Source organism: Haliotis rubra, unplaced genomic scaffold (assembly GCF_003918875.1).
Source record: "Haliotis rubra isolate DU_JTF1 unplaced genomic scaffold, ASM391887v1 Scf30, whole genome shotgun sequence".
In the NCBI taxonomy this organism is placed as follows: Eukaryota; Metazoa; Mollusca; class Gastropoda; order Lepetellida; family Haliotidae; genus Haliotis; species Haliotis rubra.
The window spans coordinates 3,334,734-3,351,550 of record NW_025766969.1 but is presented as its reverse complement, the minus strand read 5'-3'; the positions used below and the strand labels follow the sequence as shown (position 1 = coordinate 3,351,550).

General features: G+C 39.7%; 1 protein-coding gene across 1 annotated transcript in view; it reads right to left on the bottom strand.

Moving 5' to 3' along the window:
• LOC124282612 overlaps nucleotides 1-16,817 on the bottom strand; it is a 71,294-nt gene that overhangs the window by 5,948 nt on the left and 48,529 nt on the right. Inside the window, 11 exon segments of the mRNA XM_046718637.1 lie at nucleotides 1,133-1,250; nucleotides 5,786-5,807; nucleotides 5,809-5,937; nucleotides 7,287-7,346; nucleotides 8,332-8,460; nucleotides 12,042-12,158; nucleotides 13,368-13,518; nucleotides 13,972-14,272; nucleotides 14,778-14,902; nucleotides 15,571-15,669; nucleotides 16,152-16,297. Of these exon segments, the coding sequence (XP_046574593.1) occupies nucleotides 1,133-1,250; nucleotides 5,786-5,807; nucleotides 5,809-5,937; nucleotides 7,287-7,346; nucleotides 8,332-8,460; nucleotides 12,042-12,158; nucleotides 13,368-13,518; nucleotides 13,972-14,272; nucleotides 14,778-14,902; nucleotides 15,571-15,669; nucleotides 16,152-16,297 (1,397 nt within the window).

Genomic DNA, 16,817 nt, shown 5'->3' with positions numbered 1-16,817 from the left:
AGTACATTGTGTACACATATGGTTTTCAAAACTGCATATTGTATTATCCACTGGAAATACCCCAAATCATCTTAACCATTAAAATGACATTAAATCACAAAATTCGAGTAAATGAATTCATCTTGAAGAACAACCAAAGAAGACTAAGTTTATAGTCATTAGTTTGTCAACACGAGATTTGACCAAGCAAATTAACATTGGTGAGTGAATGTTATGCAGTTGGTATGTCATGAAGAATAGATGGCTTCAGATGTCATCACACAAGGTCTGGTTTGGAGGCCTGGGTCCCGTTCCTCAAAACGATCGTAGCGCTACGATGATCGTAACTCCCATACTTTAACATAAACTTATGACTGTCGTAGCGCTACAATCGCCTTGAGGAACAGGGCCCAGTTCTTTATCTTGTTAAACAGACACAGTGATTAGGAGTATACCAGAGTCAGCAGTATTACAGCTACAAATAGTTCTCTGTGTAATTCAAATCAGTCAACAGTGAGGATACATTCATTGTCCTACACAGCAGTCAGATCATGCCTTGTTGCAAACCCAGAAGCCATTCTGACCATCTGATACCCATTTTGGTGGCTAAGAAACACAGCCAATGTGTCTTCCCTAAATTCCTATGTACTGACACACAAGAGATACAAAGCTGTTATTCCGATACATTTTCTATCAAGCATACAATACGTGTTTCTGTACAAGCTAACTTCAGTTTGCTGCCATTTTGAAAATCAGATCAACATCACTAAACTCATTATTTTCAACACAGGAGCATTACTGGGTTTGTGATAGGCCAAGACATATGATCACTTGATAATTTGATCAGGTGAGCTAAAATATCTTGATTCTAAAGTGCTTCCAGTATCACTAGAAGATACGTTCATAAAACAGTGTTAAGATCACTTGTAATCAACTTTTTCTAAACCTTTGCATGTAAACCAAGTTTAATTTGTTTAACTTCTTACATCCATTCTAAGAGATGTTAAGATACTTACAAATGCCAAGGAATAAACGTTTTAGTAACTATGGTTATAATATATTTCAAACATGCAAATATTATTACCTGGAGTGTAGGTAGTGAATTAATGCAGATGTGCGGGTGAGCAAAGTCAGTTAGCACATGTAAGATTACCTGAGGTCCTTGGGTCCATTAACCAGATGACCATTTGAGAGGCCATTGGTCAGTGAGGTGGACGGAAGGATGAAGCCATTTGCACTGTGTACACCTGGACATAGATCCCGGAAGTTGTCTGCAGAAAGATATCAGATGACATGAGGTACAGAAATGGTGGATTTCGTTGGTTGGGTTTTTGTTTACTCAGCAATATTCCAGTAATATGTCGGCGGTCTGTAAATAATTGAGTCTGGACCAGACAATCCAGTGATCAACAGCATCGATCTACACAATTGGGATACGATGACGTGTCAACCAAATCAGCGAGCCTGACAACCCAATCCCATTAGTTGCCTCTTACAACAAGACCAATTCTAACCCGGATCTTCACAGGTCGGTGGATTTTGTACCTGGTGATTTTGGGGCAACGTGAAAACAAATTTAACAGAAATAGTAATCCTTACTTAAGTTATTTCATAACACATACGATCCTTGACCATTCACTCAGTCTTACCTGTCTTGCAGTTGGCTTTGAATGGACTACTGTGTGGGTGTATGGTTTGGTGTATCCATACATGACACAACCACATGTTTATTGATGTGAATCAAGGCCACATACAACTATTTCATACAGTTACTGGACAACTTTAATAACTGGTTGTTTTAAAACCTATTCCAAATACATGGGTAGCATCAAATGATTGGATTCTAAGATTCTTAGATACAAATCTTAGATACTACTTCTATATTTTCTAAAAAGCAAACACAAAACATTATCTCACATGTATAAAATATAAAAGTGAGTGAGTATGGCTTTACGCTGCTTTTAGCAATATTTCAACAATATCACAGCAGGGGACACACATTGAAATGGGGAATCACACATTGTTGGGACCCATGTTGGGAATCAAACCCGGGTCTTGGCGTGATGAGCAAACGCTGTAACCACTAGGCTACCCCACCGCCCCACAATATAAAAGCCTCCTAATAGATGGATAACAAACACTCAAAACACAAACAAGCATAATTAATTTCCTATTCACCAACATTCGAATTTTTCACTCCAAAACCACATCAGATCACACTAAAGTACTAGAAAGCAAAACTCAATCTACTAAATAGAAGTTAAAGAAAATCCATCTTCTTTAATATGACTTTTGTTAATATGTCATGGTATGACAGATTAATTATAGTCATGTGAAGAAATTATCTTAACCTCTTTTGAGTAGTGTATATATAATCCAGGGCCTATATTTTCGAAGCTCTCTTAACACTAAAACAGTCGTAAGTGCCATACCTTAAAATTAACTTACGACTATCTTAGCGCTAAGAGAGCTTCGAAAATCTAGGCCGAGGAGTCTACATGCAACAACTAACTCTATCCAGCTTGAAACTTTCAATCTATCTAGCCAAGTATGCCAAATATGACAATGTTGTTGACTCACAGAATGATGCCACGTTCATTGGGGGCTTAGTGTCTGTGTGGAGAAGTTGTTCATATAGTACACAGTTTTATATACAACACTAACGAGAAAAAAGGAATTAACAACTGAGCAGGTTATGTTTTTGTAAATATATCTAATACCATATTCACAGTAGTAAGCATCCCTGACACACCTTTAGATCAATCTATATGTTAGTTGTATATGTGCCATGTACAAAGCCTGAACATTTGTATGCCAGGTTTAGTTTCATGGATGTTTGAACTATGTTTGTTCAAGTACTGCTCAATCTCTGACAACAACTTTGACTTGTGTTAATATGCACGAACCTTTGTCTCTTTTCTTAGTGCCCAGTATCAGAGACAATATAATAGACGGACAGCCCTCGAGCCAATGTGCAAAACCTAGCGCTACGGCTTGTACTGCGCAGCCTATCCAGAAGATGGTGAAAACGTGCAGTGTAAGAAATAGTTTCCAAATTTTGCTATCCCATCGGGCTTGCTATGCCTGAAAGTAACTAGCCCACAAAATATTACAGAAAGGTAAAATACCATCATTTATCAGGCCATAGTCTTGCATGACTTCAAAGTGTATTATAACTGAACAAGTCGGAGAGAGTGATGTATTCAAATTCACTAGCCAATTCGGGCCAGTGACTGTGGAGTTTACTGGCCCGACTTGATTTATACTAGCCATGAGCTATTCGGCCAGTGGTTATTTTGTACACTGAAAACGTGTGTTCACTTCAGTCATCAATCTTGTGTATTTTCATTGCAAAGGTAAGATTTACATTTTTTTCATTAATGGTATTATATGGTGTCTGCAAGTATATAACACAGAAACAAGACCAGATTCAAAATACCTCCAGTTATTATAAGTGTCCCATACTACTTCATTTTACAGTCATTATGGTTATTGTGTTGTAAGCCAGAATAGAATCATTTTACAATTTTGACATTAAATAAAATAAAGTGATAAAAGTAAGTATGTACAAGATATTTTTTTACAGAACTGAAATTGTGAAGACCCGAGTTAATCAGACTTGGGCAATCTCCTCAGAACAGTTACTTCATTCTATGTAACAAAATATACTCCTCACAAAAAATTAAGCAACAAGTGTATTTTTGGTCAGTACATATGCCTTTACTCATGATCATTACAACTGAATCAAACATAACAAAGATAAAGCATATCCACACACTTTTCCAACAAAGAAATCAAAATTCATTGAACAATAACTGACTTGCAAATCATCAAAAACAGTGTCACTGAAAAAGCCGTGCAAAATGTGTTGCATCAGGGTATGAAAATGTCTGAAAACACTTTTACTGTCAGTTTTGAGCACTGATCCAAAGTTTAATAACGTGTATGGCCACCATTGACCTGAATACACGCTTCAAGACGTCTAGGCATTGACCAGATGATCTGTCTAGAGTCTGTTGTGGAATGTTCTGCCATTCTCTCCGCAATGCCTGTTCAAGCTGATCCAGAGTCTGAGGACGAACGTGGAGGCCGTACACACGCCTTCGAGGATGTCCCAAGCATGTTCAATAGGATTCAGGTCAGGAGACCTTGCAGGCCAGTCCATATGGGTGATGTTGTTGGTCTGAAGAACATCAGTGACAACTCTTGCTCGATGTGGACGGGCATTGTCATCCATGAAGATGAAGTTAGGACCTGCTTGCTGAGCCCACGGAATGATCACAGGTGTGACAATTTAGATCTCGGTACCCTCACACCTGTCATGGTACCTCGCCTGATGACCACAAGATCAGTTCGTCGTCCAACTTGGATTCCTGCCCAGATCATCAAACTCCCACCTCCATACTGATCATGTTCAGCAATCGTACAGTTGGCGTTATCGTTCGATACACGGTTTCTCCACACACGAGCCCTACCATCATTGAAGTCCAGACAGAATCTTGACTCATCTGTGAAGAGAACATTACGCCAGCCGATTGACTCTCCAGTTACGCCGTTGGTTAGCCCAATTCAGTCTCTGTTGACGATGGTGTGCAGGCAGTGGGATACGCTGCACTGGTCTTCGGGACCTGAGACCTTCAGCATGGAGTCTGTTCCTCACTGTCTGTGTGGAGATTCTGTTCCCAGCAACTCTCTGGAGGTCATTCTGGAGAGATCTGGCTGTGGTGAACCTGTTCGCCGGCTAGGGTGGCCAAGTATCGGTCCTCTCTGGGAGTTGTCACCCTTGGACGACCTGGCGTGGTCTCTCAGTCATCAATCCGGTCTGTTGGTGACGAGTGATCGCTTCTGGAGATGACGCTTCGATGAACATTGAAATGGTTGGCAACAGCACTCTGGGTCTGACCCCCTGCACCATTCCAACAATTTGAGCAACTTCAATTGGTGTCAAGTGACGCCTAGCCATTTCTCAAATGTTACTGTCAACAATTTGTCGTTGCTGGCAGTTTTAACGCAATCAGAACGCATGTGCGACGTGTATAGCACATGTTTTCCATGCATTTTGCATGTGAGTTTTGAGGGTGGTTGCGTTCAGGCGGTGCTAACAATGTTATCAGAAAAACAATATGGGAAATGCTTTAAGTTCATCAATCGTAAAGGGTTCTCCTGCATGGCTTATATGCCAAGTAATAACTTCATATACCCATGAAGAAAATATGTGGAAAAAAATACTTGTTGCTTAACTTTTTGTGAGGAGTATATATGATAGTTACAGGGACTAAATTGTTTGATCGGCATTCTAGAAGTTGGTGAGTCAAAAATGAAACATACAACTTTATGAATGACAACTCCTTGTTTATTGCATAGAGCGACGTTTCGATGGGCAAGTAAAGTCATGAACTTTTAGCTTGATAACGGTGTAAGAATCTACATTGAAATGTCACTCTATGCAGTAAACAAGAAGCTGTCATCCATTAAGTTGTATGTTTCATTTTTACAGGTACTGAAGCTCACCTCCAACACACCTTTACAAAACTAAAGTCATCAACTATCAATGAAAACATATAATGAAGGATCGTTCCATGATTGAAATTGCTAGTCTTTTAAATATATGCATTTTATGATTTTGTCAGCATTTCTGCTCTATCACATGATTTTCACTGACATGGTGCCCACGTATGTAGTAAATGGTGCCCACGTATGTAGTAAATGGTGCCCACGTATGTAGTAAATGGTGCCCACGTTATGTAGGAAGTAAGTATCTATATTATTCCCCAATAGGTAGAAACATGCAACAATGTACACTTACCAGCATGAGTATACCCTGTTCGGTATGTTGAAGCCAACAAGAGCCTGTGAGATGTTGGAGGTTCCCTCATTGAGCGCCACCTGCAGGCGATGATGGATATCATCAGGGGAGGTAAGCGGAGGCTGCCCTTGTGCATTTCTACCATCTACAAACTGCAGGAGGGAAGCAAAGTCAGCAAGCAAGGTTAGCAAGCAGGTCAGCAAGGAGGGTTGATAGGAGAAAGGTGGAGAGAAGAACGACAAAGCATAGAGATTTGCTCCTGAATTTAGGATTGGTTTGAGATTATATCCCATGTATATCACTTGTGTGTGTGTGTGGCTGTTTGTACTGACTGGACTTGCACCATATTTGTAATAATAGCCCACTGAGAAACCATGGCACACTCTAACGCTGATACACCATTCTGACACATCATACAGACTCTATCCTGATCATTCCTCTGTGTCCACATCACTGACAGTTCATGAATCTCCTCTCACCTACTTATTGCCCAAATTAGTCACATGTTGCCATTTAGTTTTCATTATTTGAGATATAAAGTTATGGAACATATTTTGACATTCAAGCTTATCAGGGTCACAATTTACTCACTCATGGTAGGAGAAAAAATTGATGTCCCTTGTCAACATGCGAGTAAACTAATGTTTGAATATGTCTGAATAAACTGTATTTCATTTTCCGGAGATTGTCCAGCGTCCTCAGACACCTTTACTAGTCTGACAGTACATGTATTCCATTCAGCATAGACTGAGCCTTGAATGGGTACATATATATCTGCACTCCTGATTACAATACCAAACCAGTTGTGTCTCAATGGGTTTAATATTTCATGGCGACGCAAATCAGTATGTTATGTCCAGATCTGGTTTTATACTAGCTCAACAGATAGTTAAAATGAATACACCTAACACTTAATATTGACTCCCAGCTAATCTGTCATATGACCCATATTAATGCCGAAGCTGCAGGGACTTTACTTTTATTTTAGCAGTATATTACAGGGATTGAACCCACAGTTGTGTCTCAATGCAACATTTCAGTACAAATCAAAGTTACATGATCTATACTAGAGGTTAAAAAACACCTAACACTTAATATTAAAACAGCTAATCTGCCATAGACTAGGCTGCTTCTTTACTTTTATTGAGCAGTATATTACAGGTAAGGAGTGGAGCCAAGATGGCAACAGAGGTCAGAAAGATCTAAAAATGTCTATGATATGAAAGCATAGATGCTATTCTGTAGAAAGAACTGCCCAATCCCATGAAGTTGAAGACAGTAATCTATGCAACTAAGCAAGAAAGGCCACACTTTAATACTATTGCTTATATCAGCACTAACACAGATGTTACCATGCCCAGTTCATACTGGGCTTTTGGTCAAGAATGTAACATTTTTTTTGCATACTGTAAAATTGTGCAACAAATGTGTTATCAATATCTGACATCACAAACAGGACTGACTGATTACAAATACATCTCTTGGGTTTTCACCAACTCACAAAGAAACTGAGATCTTTCTGTCTGTCTTCTTCCGTTTTCTTCTTGATTTCTGCCATTCTCTGGAATGTGATAAATGAATACAAATAATGTTCCAGACATGAGTGAGAAAAAACAGGAACATCATGCTTGGTCTTCATATATACACACAGTCAATAAAATCTTGTACTGAACCACAAATGTAAGGTATGTTTTTCAGAAAAACAAAAATTGTATCTATATTATTTTATACTCATCCTGACTCATACTAATTACTTATCTCTATTCCTCCAAAAATGTAGTACAAATGTAGTCTTGTGCTGTGTTCACCAAGAACACAAAAACATCTCACTCAAACACACCCTAAACAATTATCATTTGTGTGGTACATAACTTGCAAGTAATGTCTCTGTTTTAATTCATATCTTTTAATACCGGTCTGACCATAGTTTCATCACATAGTCTAGTTTTGATTACCATAAATTTGCATTCCTCGATTCCCTGACCACCTATATAGAGCTTGGAATAATGACTTCCTACTCATTTCTTCATTGACAGCTCTCTGCATGGCCAAACTTCTTGACTTCTACTGCTGACAACTATATTACCCATCAAAAGTTTAGACTCACTTAAAACACTCACTATATGTTATGTAGATATACATGGGGTTACATCGCAGATGAATTTCTCCACTAACTTGGGGAAACCAACTGCAAACCTTATGCAGATGAATTACACGAGGATCATGTATCAACTTGCTGAAAGGTATGTGCAAATATCGTGCATGTGAACAGCTGTGTTTTGGTGTAAAGTTTTGTTAAGAATTTGCCAATTTTCACTGAGTTTCATCATTTATTGAACTCATGTCAATAAACTTTTCAACTTTACAAATTAGTTTTACAATGCATCAGTTCATGTGTAAACAGTACCCTTAATCTGTATAGAATATGTTGCAAAATCTAGTTTAGATCAGTTGACTGAAGTAAGTGGCTACATGTACACTAGTGAGTGTAAACTATTGATGGGGAGTATATGTGATAATGAGATCCTCTGTAGTACACAGTGTACCTTAGCCTGCCTCTCGATGCTCCTCTCTTCTGTGAAGCAAGGCACTCCCCCATTACTGCGCCCCTCATACTTGCTGATGTAGTGGGGGCGAGTGGCCATCCTCATGTACTTGTCCAGGGCAGCGTTGGCCTGCAATCAGAGTTTCTGGGTCACAAGTTGCAAACTTTCATTTAGATTTTACATATATGGATTTTTCAAACATCAAACTTTTATTGTTCATGACAAATGTTGAAGTTGTTTGCCTGGCCATCTGTTTTATTGAATGGCAGAAATATTGAAGATGTATAGAAAACAATCATCATTGAAGTTACTGAACTGGAACAAGAGGAACCACAAGCATGATTTCTTATATGAGAGAATAATTTCCTTGAGCTCCCCAGAATACAAAACAAATCACAACAAAAATAATATAATAAGACCCAACTCCAAACAATAACATTCAGTTATGGAAGGAAGGTACTGTGACACACATGGGGAAGACAAAAGGTTAGAGTGAAGCCATGCAGGTCATGTTAATAGATGAGGCAACTTGAGGCAATTTGTGGCAAGTCATGTTTAGAAGGATATATACCAGCATGTGTCAGGGTCCATATGACTGACCAGAGAAATAACAATATCTTTACTCCTTCACAAACATACACACAGCAGAGGTGTCCTGGTTATAGAACTGAATGACTAGGGTTCTACAGAGAACCAAACAGGCCGTGCTAATGTTGTCTGTATCTAGAGGACTGGATACAATCAGATTGCTATAATGGTTGCAGACATCAGGAACCTAAGCAACCTGGATGACTAGGGTCCTTGAGGAGACACATGAAGGTCACGCTAATGTTGTCTGTGTCTAGGGGACTTGATACAATCAGATCGCTATAATGGTTGCAGACATCAGGAAGCTAAGCAACCTGGATGACTAGGGTCCTTGAGGAGACACATGAAGGTCACGCTAATGTTGTCTGTATCTAGGGGACTTGATACAATCAGATTGCTATAATGGTTGCAGACATCAGGAAGCTAAGCAACCTGGATGACTAGGGTCCTTGAGGAGACACATGAAGGTCACGCTAATGTTGTCTGTATCTAGGGGACTTGATACAATCAGATCGCTATAATGGTTGCAGACATCAGGAAGCTAAGCAACCTGGATGACTAGGGTCCTTGAGGAGACACATGAAGGTCACGCTATTGTTGTCTGTATCTAGGGAATCAGTGCACACTCTTAACCACTATACTCATTGCAGACTTCAGGAACTAAAGCAAACTGGATCATATATTTCTCTGTTGTGGATCTAGGGGGAATCAACACAACATCCACTCTAAGTTAATACCTTCTCCAGGTGCAATGACAGCAGCAACAGTTCTGGATCCAGAAAGTATATAATGAACTCCGTCTTCTACTTGAAGAACAAATCTGAACTTCATTTTATTTCTTCCCCGTTTTCTTTCTATTCTTGCAACAGTTATGAACGTTTTAGTATTTGGGATGTAAAAGAAAAGTGAACTAAATCAATGAAATATTGATTCTACACATCAAGTGATTTTCCTCAGAAAGATCAAGAATAATTCCATGACTGGGAATCAGGTTTGTACTCCCCAGAAATAATGTTCTCCTATTTTCTCCTTTCATATCATGGCTGATGGGTCCTGGCAACCTTAACTTCCACTATGCATGATTCTGCCATCTTAGCTATGACTTGCTCACATATACCATTGAGACCCTGGAAGGTCTTAATAAACTTTCAAGCCATCTACTCTGTGTAATCTTCAATCCGAAATTGTTCAACTAGATCTTCCAGAATACAGCTTGCAAGAAGACAACCTGATGTAATATGTAGGCTGGCCAATGGTGCCACTCCCATGACCATTAGTGATACAAATAATCAATTAACAAGCCATGAAAATGTACACCATGCACTGCTTGAAGATGGATCACGTTTGTCCAGTACTGCCATAAAACTAAGGTATCATTTGATAAGAAAATCTTATCCAGCATGTCATATTAATTTCTCATACAAATATTTCTGAAGCTGTCTTCGAGTATATAAATTGTACCACTACAATGGAGCATCACAGAGACAATTTCCAGCAGACATGAGACACCATTCAAGAACTGATCCTCACTGAAAGAAACTCCTGCATTTACTCATTGTCTGTCCTAGAGCAGTTTTAATCAGACTGTGTTCTGTGTGACCCCTTCTCAAAATGGTGGACAAGTGGGTAGATGGTGGTGGAGGTACACCTGCTGGTGCCTCAAGGGCAGAGTTAGAACATGGTAACATGTCATGTTGTCGAACAGTCTTGGCTGTGTGACTTCTTGAGGCTGACTTGTTTTTATGACGTATATTTCTCAGCGGGTGAAACACTACCTTACCATCGTCTAAGTGTATTTTGAGAAATTGAGATGTGATTATCACAGAAGACAAGTCAGTGTCTTCAGATGATTGTCTGTATCTGTGGTTCTTCAGCATCTGAAAAGCTTCAAAGGTCAGTCCTGGCATTGCTGACCGAAGACTCGATGGGACAGAACTCCTCGGAGTCTTCTCAGGGAGAATCGAAAACTGTTTGGGGTTTAACACAATTGTTTTCTTCTCAGGGGTTGAAGATTTTGATTTAGATGATTTCTGAAATTTCAAAATGATAATAGTATCTGTCTGTATATTTGGATAATACAGAAATCTGGAAACATTAGGTATTGAACAGAGGATACAACTTTCCATCTCAAAATCTTGGAAGAACAAAGGAAACCAAAGAAAGACATGAGGAAAATAAGAACAAAATTGATACCGTATAATATCAACAACATCCAGCAAATGAATCAGTCCTGAGAATGACAATTCAAAAACATACCTACTATAAAACTGAGACACCAACCACAAGTACCAGTAGAGAAACAAACAAATGGAAAGCAAAAGCAAAAGGATGTCCAATGAAAGAAAACCAAAGTAGACTGAATAATGTCACATACATAGTACTGCCAAGTGTAACAGAATTCAATCTGTCCTCAGCCACTGATGGAGTTGATAAAGAAGACTTTAACACTACAGTGAGTGAGTGAATTTAGTTTTACTCTGCACTCAGCAATATTCCAGCTATATGGCAGCGGTCTGTAAATAATCAAGTCTGGACCAGACAAACAAGGGATCAACAGCATGAACATCGATCTACGCAACTGGGATACGATGACATGTGACAACCCAGTCAGCGAGCCTGACCACCTGTAAGTCGCCTCTTACGACAAGCATGGGTTACTCGTTTTATAAGCATGGGTTGCTGAAGATCAATTCTAACCCTGATCTTCACGGGTATTAACACTACAGTCCTTTGCACATACATAAACATGATCTCAGTGTGACTTTGATGCTACCTTAGTGCTTCTTGTAAGCTAGGTTAACTTGACCTGAATATACCAATTATAACTGAATGTTCCAGTAAACTTTATGTCTAGCCAAACAACAGTGAGTGGGTTTAATGGGCAACATGGTTCAGTGCTAACACTCAAGTAGATTGTCTGACTTTTAAAGGTCAATTTACTCAAGAGACTGTTATTCAATGGTACTTTGTCCCAGAACCTACCTGTTTGGCTTGTTCACTAACAACTGGGTGACAAGATCACACTGCAAGACAGTAAGGGATGTATCAGCCCTGTGACTACCTGAGACCACCTACCTGTCTGACCATTAGCGTCTGGGGACCCTTGACAACCGGAGACCTACCTGTCTGGCTCTGTACAGAGGTGAGCTGTGTGACTGGGAAGGTAGAGACCCTGCCGGCAGCTGGTGGTGGGAGCCATGATGTGACTCTGGGACACATACAAGGGCCGGCAGAGATGCCTGCTTGTAGCAAACATGTAGCCAATCACCAGGTTAGTTGCACACAGAACATTTATTATGCACACAATTGGTGTGACAAGCATGCAAGTCATTACCATGATATGCCAGTCTTGATCCTGCAGTGCAATTCCACTCTATCATGATAAATATCCTGGGCTCTTATTCTTGAAACGTTCGTATCCATAAGAACTCTTAACTTTGATGGTAGCTAAAGTGTTAAGAATGGGCTTAAAATGTTTGTTGGGCTACTAATGTTTCAAGAATAGCTAGCCAGGACACATTGTCCTTCCCAGCCCTCAAAATTCAAGCTAGTTCGCTGGCCCAAGGCTACAGTGTTCAAATCAAGTCCTCATGGCCTAACAGTATTTAAGGGCCATAATTATGAACCAGTTCTCAATCCTTCTATTTGCCTACAAAGTTAACAGATTTAATTTAAACTGATAGAACAAGTAAGTACTGTATATATTCTTGGCTTCTTCAAGTAGGACTTGTTATGAACTTTTGAGGACAAGGGAAAAAAGTTAACCAGATCTCTGGACAACCCTTTATAATTTGAATGTCTGATCCTGTAATGAGTAAGTATGATTTTATGCCGCTTTTAGCAATATTCCAGCAATATCACGGTGGGGGACACCAGAAATGGGCTTCACACATTGTACCCACGTGGATAATCAAACCCGGGCTTTCGGCGGCGTGACAAGCGAACGCTTTAACCACTAGGCTACCCCATCTCCCCTCTGATCCAGTATCACAAGTCTTGTTCAAATTTGATTTGGCATTTTCAAAACTGAAATCAGTTTATGAGCTGAAAGAATCCATGCAAAGCTAGTGAGAGAGATGCTGACATCACGTACAAATAAGTTCAGATATCAAACCAGTCCAGCATATTTATCATACTATCAGGGAGATATATACACTGGAGTATCAAGACCTGACATTCCTTCAGTGCAAACATGTTATGTGTTTCAATATTAGTACGTTTTAACAATGCAACACTGAAACCATTAGTGGGAGGGTGTTCTTTTTTAATCAAATCACAGCAACTTTCAGCGTAGTTCAATTAACATAAAATTGGCAAACAATATTACAAATTCACAGCACTCTTCAACTTCAACTCCAGAACAGAACCCAAACACCACTTCTGTGGAAATTGAATTATCCAATCAACTACAGTCTGAAGCTGTAACTATGGTTACAAGACACACTCACAGATAAAACCTTCATTCGGGAGTCCTCTTTCTTTTCAGCTGGGGTTGGTGTTTTCTTGTCACGATCCCGCTGTTTTCGAGATTTCCGCTTCTTCTTCCGAGTTTTAGATTCTTTCATCTCTGGTTCTGATTCACTGTCACTATCACTGGAACTGAAATGGGAAGTGAAAAGAGTACAGACAACCACTCAATCCAAAATAAACAAAATCAGCAAGGTTTCTAACCATCCAATCCATTTAGTCAGTTCTTTTGGCAAGCAGTATGTACCATGAAAAACAGGGAAATCAAAAGAGATCTATTTCAAAACTCCAGCAAAGGTAATTATCAATACTTGCTTTGGATCTCAGAGACATGATCGAAAGTAGTTTAGATAAACAAAATGTCAACCAAGCCTGACTGCCAATTATTCTAAAGTTCCTCATTGGTGAAACCACTAGTAAAAGTTATATATTCTTTCACCAAATTCTCAATGTCCAATAACTTCTTGGCAATGTTACACCAGTTTGTGGAGAGACAAGACGTAATGGTAACATCACTGAAAATACAAACAATTTAAAGAATTGTAATAATTGTTATAATTGTTAGAATCACACTTTGACACTAACTCTGATTCTGTGATAGCATCTCGAACACTGAGCTCTGTGAGAATGTTCAGACAACCGTCCATTGTTTTGAGTGACATGTTATCAATGAGCTGATCGATCTCCTTCCTTGTTATTGCTGGTTCCTTCCCGGTCTCAGGTTTCACTCCCTTCTGCTCCTTTTTGTCCTCCTTCTTCCCCTTCTCCTGCTTGTCCTCCACTGAAGACTTTTCCCGATCCTTGGCCACGAGGGACAGAATGACGCCAGTCCACTTCTCTGCATCCTCCTGGATCATCTCTGCCTCCATCTCAGACAAATTGGAATCTGAAACATCATCAGTGAGTGAGTGAGTGAGTGAGCATGTGGTTGTGAGTGAGAGAGAAATGGGTGTGGGTGGGTGTGGTGGGGAAATGGGTGTGGAGTGGTTGTGAGAGGAATGGGTGAGTGAGTGAGGAATGTGAAAAAGAGTGAGGTTGGTTGAGTTAGGAGGAAATGGGTGGTGTGATGAAATGGGTGTGCGTGGTTGAGTGAGTGAGGCAGAGCATGGAGAAGAGCAGTGAGCAGTAGAGAGGAATGGAGTGTGTTGTCTGATGCTGCAGTCAGCAATATTCCAGCTATACTATCACAACATACAAGAAATTTAATATAAATGAGTGAAACTTGTGACAGAAAGCATGACCAAGAAGACATGCTCCACAATGCAGTACACACAAGCAGGCAAGTCAAAGCATCAGACACTGAACACGAATCCATTTCAACTGCCTAAGAGTCTAACAAATCCTAGTCTATCCTTGATCTCTACAGGGACTGAACTGACTGACGGTCTCACCTTGCCTCAACATGGCCATGTCCGTGAAGCTGGGGATCTTGGTGTCCTGTGGGAGGAGCCCTCGACTCACCAGAATATCCTGAGTAATCACTCTTGTAAGGTCAAGGACAACCTCCGTCTGGCGGCTGGCAACAAAAAGTATTGCTTGCTTAGTTCCAAGAACCCCATTACAAACATTACATCCCTATAAAATATTTGTCATTTCAGAATAACAAAAAACACTTGCATTGTCTTTTTTTGTATGGATATTATCTATCCCATGACTACAGAAATTTAGAAAATGATTAATTAATGCAAGGTAATTGTCAAAAAAGAGTCAAAACTGTCGAGGGTTGAGACCACTTAGCAAATCATTCAATCTAGCTTTTGAAAAAAATGATCCAATTGTTGCCTAAGACCAAAATTAGTGAATGTTGACCTGGGAACAATATGAGCCAATGGGACACCATGGAACAAAATAAGCTTATTGAAGAAAAGTGGGGCAAAAGGAGCAATTGGTACCCCAGTATAAATGAGCCAATTATAGCCCAGAATAAATGAGCCAATGATAACCTAGTATTTAAAGAGGTAATGGTTGCCTAGTATAAGTGAGCCAAAGATAGCCTAATATAAATGAGCCAATGGTTGCCCAGTATAAATGAGCCAATGGTTGCCCAGTATAAATGAGCCAATGATAGCCAGGCCTAGTACAAATGGGCCAATGATAGCTCCGTATAAATGACCCAGTGGAAGCCCAATATAAATGAGCCAATGATAGCCCAGTATAAATGAGCCAGTGGTAGCCAATACTCACGCCTTGTTCTGCTGCAGCTCCATGTAGTCCAGCACCACCTGACCCAGGGTCTTCCCCATGTCCATGAAGTCACTGATGTTGAAGTGCCGACTCCGCCCACTTAAGTATAACAACACAGCACATGATGAGATTATATTCAGTGGATCTGAATCTGACATGACCTTGATATTGGGGTAATGATGAATCGAGATGATGAGAATTTGGGGAAATGATTTTGTTTATAAACATTGGATTTCCATGTCCCTGTTATAATAAGATATAATCCCAATATGATGTAAGGTTACCTTAAAAGCAAACTGTTTTTCCAGGACTCGATATGTCGTCTTATGTTGGCGTTATATTGTGGTATGTATTATCATATATGGCTATTTTTGTTTGTTTCTTGTTTAACGCCACATTCAGCAATATTCAAGCTATATGGCGGGGGTCTGTAAATAATCGAGTCTGACCAAACAATCCAGATATAGCTTTGTAGGCTCCTGTTTATTTCCGCAAACTGCAATACAGCTATCCGTAAACTCCAACATGTTGCATATGTGTATTATAAACACACTGCACTTCTATATCCCTGCCACTGTTACCTGTCGAGAATGGTTCCGCTGAATGTGGCCTCCAGGGTGAAGCTGTTGTGGATCTTCATCTGCCTCCACATCACCACGCGACCTGTCGACTCCTTGCACTTCCTTATATGAAACTTGCATGATGGGTAGCTGAATTTGTCAGGGGACTGCAAAAAGAAGCAGTGTAGTTATTGGCTGGGGTGGACGGAGGTGTGCTAACACAATTTCATTACTTATCATCAAAACCTGAAAGATGGATATTATAAGTTGTATGCTTCTCTCGAGGGTAATACAGTCTGATGTACACCTGTTTGTACCTGTGTCACCCGAGCCGGTAGGCGAGGGATAACACTGCTACAAAGATGCATACATCAGACTGTATTACCTGAAGGAGAAGCATACAACATATTTATCTTACCGCCATGTTAAATGTACAAAATATCATTTTATTTTATTTGGAAGATCGCTACCAACTATATGACATGTAAACAAAGTGACGTTTGCCTCTTGACTGGATTTTTAAAATCAGTGAAACATATTCTGACAAGCTTAAAATTGCTATAAAAATGATTAATTATGTTTAAGTTGAGTGTATAATATAGTTTAAATAAAGCTGTGAAATAAATGTCTACATAGTGAACTAAAAACAGCTTATCAAACGGTTTTCGAACTCCGGGCACTGCATGC